The following is a 16,099-nucleotide window of genomic DNA, read 5'->3' as shown; positions in this document are numbered from 1 at the left end:
TGGATGTGGAAGACTCCTTTCTGATGAAGAGAAAAGGAGTACTTGTGGCACCTTAGAGACTAACCAATTTATTTGAGCATAAGCTTTCGTGAGCTACAGCTCACTTCATCAGATGCATACTGTGGAAAGTGTAGAAGATCTTTTTATATACACACAAAGCATGAAAAAATACCTCCTCCCACCCCACTCTCCTGCTGGTAATAGCTTATCTAAAGTGATCACTCTCCTTACAATGTGTATGATAATCAAGGTGGGCCATTTCCAGCACAAATCCAGGGTTTAACAGGAACGTCTGAGGGGGGTGGGGGGGTAGGAAAAAACAAGGGGAAATAGGTTACCTTGCATAATGACTTAGCCACTCCCAGTCTCTATTCAAGCCTAAGTTAATTGTATCCAATTTGCAAATGAATTCCAATTCAACAGTTTCTCGCTGGAGTCTGGATTTGAAGTTTTTTTGTTTTACTATTGCGACCTTTAGGTCTGAGATCGAGTGACCAGAGAGATTGAAGTGTTCTCCGACTGGTTTATGAATGTTATAATTCTTGACATCTGATTTGTGTCCATTTATTCTTTTACGTAGAGACTGTCCAGTTTGACCAATGTACATGGCAGAGGGGCATTGCTGGCACATGATGGCATATATCACATTGGTGGATGTGCAGGTGAACGAGCCTCTAATAGTGTGGCTGATGTTATTAGGCCCTGTGATGGTGTCCCCTGAATAGATATGTGGGCACAGTTGGCAATGGGCTTTGTTGCAAGGATAGGTTCCTGGGTTAGTGGTTCTGTTGTGTGGTATGTGGTTGCTGGTGAGTATTTGCTTCAGGTTGGGGGGCTGTCTGTAGGCAAGGACTGGCCTGTCTCCCAAGATTTGTGAGAGTGTTGGGTCATCCTTCAGGATAGGTTGTAGATCCTTAATAATGCGTTGGAGGGGTTTTAGTTGGGGGCTGAAGGTGACGGCTAGTGGCGTTCTGTTATTTTCTTTGTTAGGCCTGTCCTGTAGTAGGTGACTTCTGGGAACTCTTCTGGCTCTATCAGTCTGTTTCTTCACTTCCGCAGGTGGGTATTGTAGCTGTAAGAATGCTTGATAGAGATCTTGTAGGTGTTTGTCTCTGTCTGAGGGGTTGGAGCAAATGCGGTTGTATTGCAGAGCTTGGCTGTAGACGATGGATCATGTGGTGTGGTCAGGGTGAAAGCTGGAGGCATGTAGGTAGGAATAGCGGTCAGTAGGTTTCCGGTATAGGGTGATGTTTATGTGACCATTGTTTATTAGCACTGTAGTGTCCAGGAAGTGGATCAGCGGCACTGCTATGGGTACCCGCATGGCCCCACAGTATGCCAACATTTTTATGGCTGACTTAGAACAACGCTTCCTCAGCTCTCGTCCCCTAACGTCCCTACTTTACTTGTGCTATATTGATGACATCTTCATCTTCTGGACCCATGGAAAAGAAGCCCTTGAGGAATTCCACCATGATTTCAACAATTTCCATCCCACCATCAACCTCAGCCTGGTCCAGTCCACACAAGAGATCCCAAAAAGTTTGAGCCTAAAAAGGTCACTTCCTGATTTTATTTTTTTTTTTTCCCTTTCTGGCTTTTGTAAGGAAGTATCCGATTCACACAACTATTCCATCCTGTCAGTTCATCAAAGACCATACTGAGTAATGTGAAATAGGAAGAGAGAAATTAACTTGCCTTCCCTGATGCTTCTGTTTCTTTGGTGTTGGTTTCATTATTACTTTTAACATATTCTGCTTCTAGCACACATTTTGCTTATACAAGCGGGACTGGTACATCTGCCAATTTTTTGCCGTTCTTAACACTCAAATAGTCTCAAACTTGACATCTACAAACAGAATAATTCTACAGTGTCTGTCTTAAATTGTGGCCTTGGTCATACTGTGGATTATCTCTATAGCTTCACAGCCTGCAGAAATCTTCTGGTCAAGGCAAGTGAATACCTATTGAATATTCTGAGATAAAAGATGTTAGAAAGTTTGGTCAGTTTGAAAAAGCAATTTCACTCTCTTCTTTCTGACAGGTTTCAGAGTAACAGCCGTGTTAGTCTGTATTCGTAAAAAGAAAAAAGAAAAGGAGTACTTGTGGCACCTTAGAGACTAACCAGTTTATTTGAGCATGAGCTTTCGTGAGCTACAGCTCACTTCATCGGATGCATAGCATATCGTGGAAACTGCAGAAGACATTATATACACACAGAGACCATGAAACAAAACTTCCTCCCACCCCACTGTCCTGCTGCTAACAGCTTATCTAAAGTGATCATCAAGTGTCCTTGTAAGGCAGGGGTGGGCAAACTACGGCCTGTGGGCCAGATCCGGTCCCTCAAGGCTTTGGATCCGGCCCGTGGGATTGCCACCACTGTGGCACCGCGCCGCTCTGGGAAGCGGCCACACCATGTCCCTGCAGCCCGTGGAGGTGGGGGGACAGAGAGCTCTTCAGGCTGCTCTTGCCTGTGGGTACCTCCCCCAAAGTTCCCATTGGCCAGGAACGGGTTACCGTGGCCAATGGGAGCTTCGGGGGAGGTACCCACAGGCGAGGGAAACACGTGGAGCTCTCCGTGCCACTCCCCCCACCCCTGCCAGGGGCCGTGCAAGGACATGGTGCTGGCCGCTTCCCAGAGTGGCGTGGTGCGGGGCCGGGGCAGGCAGGGAGCCGGCCCTGGCCGCAGTGCGCACCGCTGCCACCCCGGAGTTGCTCTAGGTAAGCGGTGCTGAGCCGGAGCCTGAACCCCTCCTGCACCCCGCACCCCAACTCCCTGCCCTGAGTCCCCTGCCGCATCCCACACCTCTCCTGCACCCCAACCCCCTGACCTGAGCCCCCTCATACCCCCTGCACCCCTCCTCTGCCCCAACCCCTTGCCCTGAGCCCCTTCTTGCACACCGCACCCGCCCCTGCACTCCGCCCCCGCACCCCAAGCCCCTGCCCTGGCCCTGCAAGCAATTTCCTCATCCAGATGTGGCCCTTGGGCCAAAAAGTTTGCCCACCCCTGTTGTAAGGGATTGTTGGGAGAAGTAGCTATTTCTCTGTTCTGAGGGGATAATAAGGAATTGATGTGTGAAATGAGTAAATTAATGTTAATCTAGAGCAATGGTTTTCAAACTTTTTTTTCTGGCGATCCAGTTGAAGAAAATTGTTGATGCCCGTGATGCAACGGAGCTGGGGATGAGGGGTTTGGGGTGTGGGAGGGGCTCAGGGCTGGGGCAGAGGGTTGGGGTGAGGGCTGTGGGTGGGGCCAGGGATGAGGGCTTAGGGTGCAGGAGGGGGCTCTGGGTTGGGGGGGCTCAGGGCTGGGGGTTGGGGTGCAGGAGGGGGTCAGGGCTCTGAGTTGGCTTCTCAGGCTCTGGAGTGGGGATGAGAATGCGGGGTTTGGAGTACCGGAAGGGGCTCAGGGCTGGGGCAGGGGATTGGGGCATAGGTTTACCTCGGGTGGCTCCTGGTCAGTGGCGCAGCGGGGATGCTAAGGCAGGCTTCCTGCCTGTCCTGGCACTGTGGACCATGCTGTGCCCTGGAAGCAGCCAGTAGCAGGTCCGTCTCCTAGACGGAAGTGCGCAAGCGGCTCCGCACGGCTCTTGTCTGCAGGCATCCCCCCCCACACACAAAAAAAGTGCGAAATGATTGTCTGCCATTGCTTTCACAGAGGGAGGGGCGACTGATGACATGTACCCAAAACCATCCACGACAATGTTTTTGCCCCATCAGGCATTGGGAGCTTAACCCAGAATTCCAATGGGTGGTGGAGACTGCTGGAACTGTGGCATAGCTACCCACAGTGCAACGCTCTGAAAATCAATGCTAGCCACGGTACTGTGGACGCACTCCGCCGACTTAATGTGCTTAGTCGGGGGGGGGCACACAATCGACTGTATAAAATTGCTTCTATAAAAGTCGACTTCTGTAAATTGGACCTAATTTTGTAGTGTAGACATACCCTTAGAGACTAACAAATTTATTTGGGCATAAGCTTTCGTGGGCTAAAACCCACTTCATCAGATGCATGGAGTGGAAAATACAGTAGGAAGATATATATACACAGTACATGAAAAGATGGGAGTTGCCTTACCAACTGGGGGGTCAGTTCTAATGAGACAATTCAATTAAAGTGGGCTATTTTCAACAGGAGGAAAAATCTCTTTTGTAGTGGTAATCAGGGTGGCCCATTTCAAACAGTTGACAAGAAAGTGTGAGTAACAGTAGGGGGAAATTAGCATGGTGAAATTCGTTTTTAGTTTTTGAAGTGACCCATCCACTCCCAGTCTTTATTCAGGCCTAATTTGATGGTGTCCAGTTTGGAAATTAATTCCAGTTCTGCAGTTTCTCGTTGGAGTCTATTTTTGAAGTTTTTTTTGTTGAAGAGTTGCCTCTTTCAAATCTGTTGTTGAGTGTCCAGGGAGGTTGAAGTGTTCTCCGACTGTTTTTTGAATGTTATAATTCTTGATGTCTGATTTGTGTCCATTTATTCTTTTGCGTAGAGATTGGCCAATATACAGCGCAGAGGGGCATTGCTGGCACATGATGGCATATATCACATCCGTAGATGTGCAGGTGAATGAGCCCCTCATGGTGTGGCTGATGTGGTTAGGTCCTACTATGGTGTGCCTTGAATAGATATGTGGACAGAGTTGGCAACGGGGTTTGTTGCAGGGATAGGTTCTGGGGTTAGTGTTTTTGTTGTGTGGTGTGTAGTTGCTGGTGAGTATTTGCTTCAGGTTGCGGGGCTGCCTGTATGCGAGGACTGGCCTGTCTCCCAAGGTCTGTGAGAGTGAGGGATTGTCCTTCAGGATAGGTTGTAGATCCTTGATGATGTGCTGGAGAGGTTTTAGTTGGGGGCTGAAGGTGATGGCTAGGGGTGTTCTGTTGTTTTCTTTGTTGGGCCTGTCCTGTGGTAGGTGACTTCTTGGAATCCTTCTGGCTCTGTCAATCTGTTTCTTCACTTCAGCAGGTGGGTATTGTAGTTTTAAGAACTCTTGATAGAGATCCTGTAGGTGTTTGTCTCTCTCTGAGGGATTGGAACAAATGCAGTTGTATCTTAGACCTTGGCTTTAGACAATTGATCATGTGATGTGGTCTGGATGAAAGCTGGAGGCATGTAGGTAAGTATAGTGGTCAGTAGGTTTCCGGTATAGGGTGGTGTTTATGTGACCATCGCTTATTTGCACTGTAATGTCCAGGAAGTGGATCTCTTGTGTGGACTGGTCCAGGCTGAGGTTGATGGTGGGGTGGAAATTGTTGAAATCCTGGTGGACTTCCTCAAGGGCCTCTTTCCCATGGGTCCAGATGATGAAGATGTCATCAATATAGCGCAAGTAGAGTAGGAGCGTTAGGGGACGAGAGCTGAGGAAGCGTTGTTCTAAGTCAGCCATTAAATGTTGGCATGCTGTGGGGCCATGTGGGTACCCAAAGTGCTGTGTATTACTATATGCTCTTGGGTTTGAGCCTGTAAATCATGTACTATGCAAGTTTATGGCTGATGGAGGGGAATTGTAACTCTGTATCTGTGTTCTCCTTGTATCTCCTGTCACTGAACTTTTTCAAAAATGATGAAGACCAAGCCTTCGATCACATATTCAGATAAAAGCACGTAGTGTGTTTTTGATACAGTTGTGTGCTTTCAGAGCTCTGCTGGGTGGGGCTGACTTGGCTTTCTCATCTAATGTTATCTGATTGTTTGGCTTTTGGAGTTAGTTGTGCAAGTATTTCTGTGGAAGCAAACATGAACCCATAGTATTGCACTTCCTGAGTGCTCTTGAACCATAGAGTTCAAGTATTTTTCAAAGGTGGATAGGATCTTTATCTGCAATATACAGGTGGCTAAACTAAGAGAGAAATAGATATTGTGACTTGCCCAAAGTCTTCTAGTGCTCTAGTCCAGGGGTGGCCAACCTGTGGCTCCTGAGCTGCATGCGACTCTTCATAGGTTAATCTGTGGCTCCTTACCTAGGCAGTGATTCTGGGGCTGGAGCTATAGATGCTAACTTTCCAGTGTGCTGAGGGGTGCTCACTGTTCAACCCCCTGCTCTGCCCCAAGCCCTGCCCCTACTCTGCCCCTTCCCCTGAGCCTGCAATGCCCTCACTCCTCTCCCCTCCCCCCCCCTTAGCCTCCTGCGCACATGAAACAGCTGATGGTGGGGGGAGTAGGTGCTGATTGGTAGAGGCTGCCCGCAGGTGGGAGATGCTGGGGGCTGGGAAGTGGATGTGGAGCTGCTGACGTATTACTGTGGCTCTTTGGCAATGTACATTGGTAAATTCTGGCACCTTCTCAGGTTCAGGTTGGCCACCCCTGCGCTAGTCACTGGATCCTATCGCATAGATCTTATGGATTTACTTAGGAGCATCTTACCATTACTTCGCTAATAAAGACTTTGATCATATAGTACAGAGTCCAATTTCTTTACTTCTGCCTATCGCCAGAATGACAAGGAACAGTGTAATCACTGAAATAAATGCACGTTAATGTGGATAGTAATGTGACCACCTTCTGGCTGACTATATAGAGGAAAATCATCTGTTGCTTTGAAAAATATGCTCAGCTTCCTAAACTTTATTTCCAAACAAGATTTCTTCATTGTCACATATAAGACTTCTTTGCAACAAACATCTTTGTTTTTTCACTGAGGACTCATATAAGGTAGGCAAAAAAACCAGCCATCCTTTCTTCAAAATGATTAGTTGAATGTTTAAAAAAGCAGCTGGAAACATTTAATGTATCATGCCCTGATAACTCAAAAATGATCTAATGCAAGGGTGGGCAAACTGCGGCCCGGGGGCCTCATCCGGCCCTCCAGATGTTTTAATCCGGCCTTCAAGCTCCAGCTGGGGAGTAGGATTGGGGGCTTGCCCACTCCATGCAGCTCCTGGAAGCTGTGGCATGTCCCCCCTCCAGCTCCTATGCATAGGGGCAGTCAAGGGGCTCTGCACACTGCCCCCACCCCAAGTGCCACCCCCACAGCTCCCATTGACTGGGAACCACAGCCAATGGGAGCTGCAGGGGCAACACCTGCGGACAGGGCAGCGCGCAGAGCTGCCTGGCTGCGCCTCTGTGTAGGAGCCGGAGAGGGGACATGCCACTGCTTCTGGGAGCTTCTTGAGTTAAACACCGCCCAGAGCTTGCACCCTTGACCCCCTCCTGCACCCCAACCCCCAGCCCTGATCCCCCTCCCGCCTTCAGTTCCAGCCCAAAGCACCCTCCTGCACCCACAACCCTTCAGCCCCAGCCGGAGCCCTCAAACCCCCCCCCCCGCCCCCACGACAACCCAACCCACTGCCCCAGCCCGGAGCCCCCTCCTGCACCCTGAACTCCTCATTTTTGGCCCCACCCCAGAGTCTGCACCCCCACTCTGCCTCTTTACACTGAAAGTAAACATGAGAAATTTCATCCCAAGGGGTAATGTTTTTTGGGAAACTCTTAAGTGCTTGAAAACTTGTTCTTATTAAAGTGCCTTTTCAGTCATAACCATAGTGTCATTCTCACAACAGTTTCCCCCCTTTTTCCCCCCCATATGAAGATGTATCACTTACTGTTGGAGACCTATCTAGCCCATAGATACATCTGAGGGAGGCTAAACTAGTGGCTAATTAGAACAGAAGAATGGACATATTGGGTCAAACCAATGGTCCATGTAGCCCAGTATCCTGTCTTGTGACAGTGGCCAATGCCAGGTGCTTCTGAGGCAATGAAAAGAACAGGGCAACTATTGAGTGAACAATTCCCCTGTCATCCAGTCTCAGCTTGTAGTAGTTGGAGGTTTAGGGGGAGACAGTGTGTGGGATTGCGTCCCTGACCGTCTTGGTTAATAGCCATTGATAGACCTATCTTCCATGAATTTCTCATTCTTTTTTTAACCCAGTTATACTCTTCGCCTTCACAACATCCCTGGCAAATGCATTCCACGGGTTAATGGTATGATGTGTGGAATACTTCCACGTTTGTTTTAAATCTGCTGCCTATTAATATCCTTGGGTGACCTCTGGTCTGTGTTTTGTGTGAAGGGGTGAATAACACTTCCTTATCACTTTCTCCACTTCCTACTTCTGATATATTGAAAAAGTTTTGCTGTTAGTTTTTGTGTCCTTAGCTGGTTGGTCTTCATATTCTTTCCTGGCCTGCCTTTTTATACTTTTTACACCTGACTTGCTAGAGTTTATGATCTTCTCTATTTTCCTCACTAGGATTTGACTTCCAATTTTTAAAGGATGCCTTTTTGCCTCTAACCATTTCTTTACTCTGTTTTGCCATTATGGCTTTTTTTTTTTTTGTGGTCCTCTGACTCTGTGTATGCTTGTGTGTGTGGTGGTGGGTGGTTTTTGTGTGTGTGTGTGTGTGTGTGTGTGTGTGTGTGGTTTTTGTTTCATTGGGGCATACATAAGAACTGCCATACTGGGTCAGACCAAAGGTCCATCTAGTCCGGTATGCTGTCTTTTGACAGTGGCCAATGCCAGGTGCTCCAGAGGGAATGAACAGAACAGGTTATCATGAAGTGATCCATTCACTGTCGCTCATTCCCAGCTTCTGGAAAACCGAGTCGGGGGACACCATCCCTGCCCATCCTGGCTAATAGCCATCGATGGACCTATCTTCCATGAATTTATCTAGTTCTTTTTTGAACACTTTTATAGTCTTGGCCTTCACAACATCCTCTGGCAAAGAGTTCCACAGGTTGACTGCGTTGTGTGAAAAAATACTTTCTTTTGTTCATTTTAAATCTGCTGCCAATTAATTTCATTTGGTGACCCCTAGTTCTTGTGTTATGAGAAGGAGTAAATAACACTTCCTTATTTAATTTCTCCACAGCAGTCATGATTTTATAGACCTCAATCATATCCCCCCTTAGTTGTCTCTTCTCCAAGCTGAAAAGTCCCAGTCTTATTAATCTCTCCTCATATAGCAGCCATTCCATACCCCTAATAATTTTTGTTGCCCTTTTCTGAACCTTTTCCAAGTCCAATATATCTTTTTTTGAGATGGGGCTACCACATCTGCATGCAGTATTCAAGATGTGGGCATACCATGGATTTATATAGAGGCAATATGATATTTTCTGTCTTATCTATCCCTTTCTTAATGATTTCCAACATTCTGTTTGCTTTTTTGACTGCCACTGCACATTGAGTGGATGTTTTCAGAGAACTAACCACGATGACTCCAAGATCTTTCTTGAGTGGTGACAGCCAATTTAGACCCCATCATTGTATATGTATAGTTGGGATTATGTTTTCCAATGTGCATTACTTAGCATTTATCAACATTGAATTTCATCTCCTATTCTGTTGCCCTGTCACCTAGCTTTGAGAGATCCTTTTGTAGTTCTTCGCAGACTGCCTCGGACTTAACTATCTTGAGTAGTTTTGTATCATCTGCAAACTTTGTCACCTCACTGTTTACCCCTTTTTCCAGATCATTTATGAATATGTTGAATAGGACTGGTCCCAGTACAGAGCCCAAGGGGACACCACTATTTACCTCTCTCCATTCTGAAAACTGACCATTTATATCCTATCTTTTAACCAGTTACCGATCCATGAGAGGACCTTCCCTCTTATCCCATGACAGCTTACTTTGCTGAAGAGCCTTTGGTGAGGGACCTTGTCAAGGCTTTCTGAAAATCTAAGTACTCGATAGCCACTGGATGACCCTTGTCCACATGCTTGTTGACCCACCCCCTCAAAGAATTCTAGTAGATTGGTGAGGCACAATTTCCCTTTACACCAACCATGTTGACTCTTCCCCAACAAATTATGTTCATCTATGTGTCTGACAATTTTGTTCTTTACTGTAGTTTCAACCAGTTTGCCTGATACTTAAGTCAGGCTTACCGGCCTGTAATTGCGGGATCACCTCTGGAGCCCTTTTAAAACATTGGCGTCACATTAGCTATCCTCCAGTCATTCTGGTGCAGAAGCTGATTTAAATGATAGGTTACAGACTACAGTTAATAGTTATTCAATTTCACATCTGAGTTCCTTCGGAACTTTTGGGTGAATACCATCTGGTCCTAGTGACTTATTACTGTTTATCAATTTGTTCCAAAATCTCCTCTAATGACACTTCAATCTGGGACAGTTCCTCAGATGTGTCACCTAAAAAGAATGGCTCAGGTTTGGGAATCTCCCTCATATCCTCAGTCGTGAAGACCAATGCAATTTCATTTCATTTGGGTCTCTAAGATATTTTTAAATAGTCTCCATACTATTTGCAGGCATTTCACTGTTGTGACTGTTCCTTTTAATTTCCATTTAACCAGCTTTCTCATATTTGTGTGGTTTCCCTTTTTGAAGTTAAATGCTACTGTGATGGGCTTCTTTGGAATTTTTTGCCCCTACAAAGATGTTAAATTCAATTACATTACAGGTGAACTGCTCAGTAACAGCGATCATAGTCACCTCTTGTACCAGATCCTGTGCTACACTTAGGACTAGATCAAGAATGGCCTCTCTCCTTGTGGTTTGCAGGCAAAGCTTCTCCAAGAAGCTGTCACTTATTGTGTCTAGAAACCTTATTTCTGCATTCCATCCTGAGATGACACACATCCAGTTAATATGGGGTTATTTTGAAATCCTCCATTAGAGTGGCTACAAAGGCAGAAAATGCAATAATAATCTTGAGCATTTCACAATCTCTGTCACGGTACTGGTCGTGTCTTCAGTAGAATATTTCTACCACTATCCTCTTATTGTTCAGGCATGGAATTTCTATCTGTAGAAATTCTGTCGTACTGTTGGATTCACTGAAGATGTTTTACTTATTTGACTCTGCTTTCTTTCACATATGGTGCCACTCTGTCATTCCTGTGTATTTTGTATCCTGGTATTACCATGCACCATTAATTATCCTCATTCCACCAAGTTTCCTTAATGCCTATTATATCAATGTTCTCATTTAATGCCAGGCATTCTAGTTCGCCCATCTTAGTATTTAGACTTTGTATATAAGCACTTGCACATTTTGTCAGTATTCAGTTGCTTCCTTCATGTGTTATGTTTAACTAGGACTCTCTTACATTTGAAGCCTGTTGCTCAGCCATAAAGCAGAGATTTCAGAACCTGTCAGTTTCATCATTTCTGTTTGGCAAAGCACAGCACCTGTCTTTCTATAAGAATTTATCTGAAGCACCTCTCAGTGAGATTTCAGGGCAGGAGCTCTGGAATCAATAGATATTGTCACACACCATAATCGTTGCAGCCTCAGTTATAGCTGGTTTTGAGTTGCTACAGAAATGTAACAAGATGCACAATAAGATGAGTCTTCAGCTGAAAAGCAAATTGCCCTCCTGCACAATTTTTAACAGAAACAGAGTATTTAAGAGTGTTGTTTTTAAAAAATAAAACCAAAAAACCTCGTTGGATCCTCTGTTGATGCATTCGGTATTCTCAACACTGGATAGCCTGACTTGTTCTTTGCATGTTATTATAGATATGTTCCTAATTATAATAGGAACCAGAGCACATAGAACCAGGCTGGTTGCAGTGAATCAAATAAGCTGTTGACTGTAGTATATCATGAACAAGATGTTCAACTTTATAAAAGAGGATGAATGTGACTGGATTGTGATCTTTAAAAAATTCCCTTTTTTGTAAACTGAGGAACAAAGGACTTACAAATTTCTCACAATATTTGGGGCAAAGTACCAGTAGGCATTCTTGATTATTTACCAGTATTGAGGCCTGAACTACGGTGATCAGTGCAATGGTCTTATTGGTCTTCTTTTTGTGGATACAGACTAACACTGCTGCTACTCTGAAACCTTACCTTTTTTGTGTCTTTAGAAGCTGGTTTATTTAGCATACGTCCTAGATCAGAAGTTTTCTGCAACAAAATGTTGCAATCACAAAGCATGTCTCCTCCCCATTTGCTATAGGTGGACAGTGTGCCATCAAACTCACTAACTGGGTTATTTGATACCTCATACAACATTGCCTGTTCAAAGCTGCAATTGCAGTATCTTTGTCTTGTCAGTCCCACTTTAGAAAAGTAACAATAGAATGCCAACAGAGAACTAGTTCAGCAGGACCCAAGACCAACGGGGCATTTGGGAACCTAGCGTATGCATGGCTGTTAGGGTTCCTAGACATGTTACCATACATAGTCTTGCCCCACTTGGCCCTTTTTTCTTCTAAGTTGACCTCCCCTGGATTCACAGGCCCCCCACTTCTCCCACTAGAGATGGGTCTCTTTGAAAGATCAGATTACACAGACAGACAGACATGTTAAACTTTTTTTACTGGAGCATTGAAGATATCCTCCTAAACTGGAATGGTTGGTAGGGAAGATGCTTGTAATATTGCACCTTTTTGTGGTGAATTTTGAGGCTGGGCAGAGCTAGAGAAAAACAGAACACTGTGGTAAATCTAATGCATCCTGTAACTGTGTTGTGCACAGCTACCCTTCCTGTCTCCTCCCAAGTGTGGTTAATGGTATCTTGTGATATTTTCATTGCTAAAGGATATGGCTTCGAAAATGTCTCACTGTCTGCTTCTGCTCTGTCATGCGGATACACATTTGTATTGGTTCAGTATGTAAAATTAAATGCTTTTTAAAAACCTCTGTGAAGCATGAAATTTATATATCTGTGAAATATTTTGATATGCCTAAACTGATACATTTCATAACAATCTCTTTTAAAATGATCATATCTATTGATCACTCAGCCTCTCCACAAAATGTATACATATACACATCTTCACTGTGTTAAGAAAATAGACATCTTAAGGTCTAAGTGTAGAGAAGTTAAAATCTTATATTGTTACCTTCATCTTACAATAAGTGAATTAAATATACCTTCATGAGATAATTAATAAAGAAATCCTGTTTGTATTTATGAAATGTGAAAAACTACTCTTGATATAACATCAAAGTTGATAGCCTTCGAAAGGTTCAGTTTCTACAGCGGTTAATTCTATCATGTTGGTTACCCTGTATATTATATAGTCTGTACGATAAAACATACAGTATGTATTTGTACAGTGGTGAACGAGATCCTGGTCCATGACTTGGGCCCCTGTGTGCTGTCATAATAGTGGTAGTATTAATGCTTATTCTTACATGGAAAATGGAATAGAAAAGGCTATTCATGTTCAATTTGTTTTTTTAACATTGCAGTAAAACCTGAATTTTGTGTGCTTAATTCCTTAACTTTAATGGTCATGATTTCTTGACTTCTTCAGTCTTGCATTGTTTCCTTGTTCTGTCATACTTTTGTGTCCTTTTTTTTTTAAAAAACAAAAACAAAAACACCATTTGGGAGGTAAAGGGAGCCAGATGCATTTGAGGACCCTTTGAAATTGCACCTTCAAGATGTTGATTGAACTCTGTATGGCATCAGAATATACATGTGGGATTATATTTACTTTCTTTAAAGATTAATGATAGAAACACACTTGTTAATATGATATTGAAATTGTGATGCTAATAAAGGAAGGAAATTCACTACAGACTTCTGACCTATCCTAAACCTGCTGGATATACCTAGATATTTTCAGATTCTCCAAAGCTGTGAATTTTCTTATAAAATACGCACAGCTGGATAGATGGAAGTTTTTCTGATCTTGTGGGTGGGTCACAATCCTATGTCTAATTTTAAGAGTTAATTTGAATTATGGGTTCAGAAGGATGATGTTCTGCATGCAAGTACAAAGTGCATGGATGCTAAACATTTTTGCACATGGTAGAAAATTGGAATACACCAGAGATATTAAAGACAATGAGGGAATTGTTATGAGACTCACATTTGCTTGTTTAGATAATCTTGCTTGCAGGAAAAAATAGTCCAATCCACTTGCAAAATACCTGGCACCTCTCTGTAGAAATGAGAATGACCCAAGACCACAATATATGCTGTGCAGAGGAAAGAGAGCATATTGTAGCATTGGATTGACCTGTAGACCACTCTTGTTTACACAGGGCTTTGTTTTCCTTTTAGGAGGGTGTGGCAAACGGAATGGACGCAGTAAGAAATGGAAGGAAATGCTAAAGTTACCACATCTCAGTTTTTGTGAAGATCTTAGACATTCAATCGGTAGGTGTGTGTGTGTGTGTGTGTGTGTGTGTGTATATAATACACAAGTCTGGTTTCTCGTGGGAGTATGTCATTATCCAATGAAGGTGTTTCTTCTTGCTTCTGAGTAGATATTTTGCTAGTTTGTAATCCTACCTCAAGTCCTCTAATTTAATTGAGAATTCTTGAGGGGAAACCAAACATCACAGCTACTGTTGATTTGTGCCCAAGAAAACTGCTCCTGAAATCTCATTAACTTGTGATTTAAAGACATCGTTATGTTCTGGTTTGAATCTTAAAAACGAAGCATCTTCATCATCAGAATGTTAAAAGTGCAGATGCTAACGAGTTACTAGCAACAATGTTAGAGTGGCCTGTTCAAGGAAATCTGGGTATACTGCTGTGACTGTGACAACATGCCTTTCTGAAGCAATAACCTATAATTGCCTCAGATTGGATATTTCTTTTGTTTATTTTTTTAAAGCCTCTTTAAATCAGCTCTGAAGAACTGAAATTAAAATGTAAACCCCTTCAGTGGGAAACCTTTTGAACTTGAAAGCTTCTGTGTAAGCATCAAGCTACCATGAAAGTGCATTAATTCTTTCTTTGGACACAGATGTTGCAAATAAAACTATCAAGATGAAACTTCTTAATCAGCTTTGGCATCTGTAAGACAAACAGGAACTATCGGCTTTCTTTCCCCACCCACAAAATTTAACTATACTGTTTAATACTGTAATCCACATTTCCCCCCCCTCTTGTTCTGCTTTTGGTCTTTCTTTCTCTCTCTCTCTCTCTCTCTCTCTTGTCCTCCCTGCCCCCCTTTTCTCTCTTTGGTCTTTATTCCCTTGCCCACCAGAAAAACATACCAAACCCACCTTGGCTGGCTCCCAAATTCAAGATCCAGTTGTCCTTGGACATGCTTATTTAAAAAAACACACCCTTTTCCTTAATGTGCATCATTAATGTGCATACACTCTGAAGGAAGGGTAGAGATGCTGATTTCATATTTGTTCCAGGATGTTGGCCAACTGCTTGGTTTAGGAAGAAGCTTTCCGATGGACTTGTTATTGCATAATAGTTCATTATGGGGGGTTTTACACTTTCCTCCAAGCATTACTAAGAGTGTAAGACTGTTTTGACAGAGAAAATCTTTCTGTTCACTGATTGCACAGCACCTTGCACAATGGGGCCCTGGTCCATGGCTAGTGTTTCTAGCTGCTGCAATAATACAAATAATTGTTGTTGATGATTTACTAACCCTATCTGATGTTGAATATATGAACCACAGGTATTTTGGTCAAATGATTATAGTGGAATTCAATAGGGAAGCTGATCCCACAGTACGTGGTCACATGAGTAGTGCTGTTTATGGTAATGAGACTCTTCATGTGAGTAAGGTCTACGGAATCAGCTTGCTTTTGTTTGCATTGTGGCTGGCACTCCACTATGTAATATACAGGACCTTAGTAAGTGTTTTTCCTTAATATATAGGCAATTAGCAGCTAATTTAATATAAAAGTGTTACACTATTTTGTGTGTGTGTGTGGTGGGATGTTGGAAGCAGCAGTGGTGGTAAGCAAGTCTCTGTCACTTGCCTTTGTGACCTTACAGGTGGTTTAGCCCTGCTCCTTTGACATGTTAATGATGATTGCATGAAATCTTGGTGGTCCTACCTGAATGGGAAGCTGCCATATAAATGCTCTAAATCAGTGTTTCTCAAACTTTTGTACTGGTGACCCCTTTTACATAGCAAGGCCCTGAGTGCGACCCCCTGCCCCTTATAAATTAAAAACACCTTTTTATATATTTATTTAACACCATCATTATAAATGCTGGAGGCAAAGCAGGGTTTGGGGTGGAGGCTGACAAGAACAGCACTCTGGCTTGTAATGATGTCATTTGTTTAATCTCTTCTTTTACCCAGAAAAAAACTATAACCAGCTCTGTGACAAGCAGCCAATAGGGAGACTTCTCTTCAGACAGTTCTGTGACACTAGGCCAGATCTGAAGACATGCATTGAATTCCTGGATGCGGTGGTAAGCAGTAGACTCTGCCAGAAGGCCTCCAGCCTTGTTCTTCTGAG

The 16,099-nt window shown here is 43.7% G+C and overlaps 1 protein-coding gene across 1 annotated transcript in view; it reads left to right on the top strand.

The window, feature by feature from the left end:
- The window catches only part of GRK4 (G protein-coupled receptor kinase 4), a 73,549-nt gene that overhangs the window by 4,887 nt on the left and 52,563 nt on the right, over positions 1 to 16,099 (top strand). The window contains exons 2-3 of the mRNA XM_074951778.1: positions 13,938 to 14,033; positions 15,940 to 16,052. Coding sequence (XP_074807879.1) covers positions 13,938 to 14,033; positions 15,940 to 16,052 — 209 coding nt within the window. The remainder of the gene's footprint in view (positions 1 to 13,937; positions 14,034 to 15,939; positions 16,053 to 16,099) is intronic.

This window comes from Natator depressus, chromosome 4 (genome assembly GCF_965152275.1).
Source record: "Natator depressus isolate rNatDep1 chromosome 4, rNatDep2.hap1, whole genome shotgun sequence".
In the NCBI taxonomy this organism is placed as follows: domain Eukaryota; kingdom Metazoa; phylum Chordata; order Testudines; family Cheloniidae; genus Natator; species Natator depressus.
The sequence above is the reverse complement of the archived record's forward strand: the minus strand, read 5'-3'. Positions and strand labels throughout refer to the sequence as shown.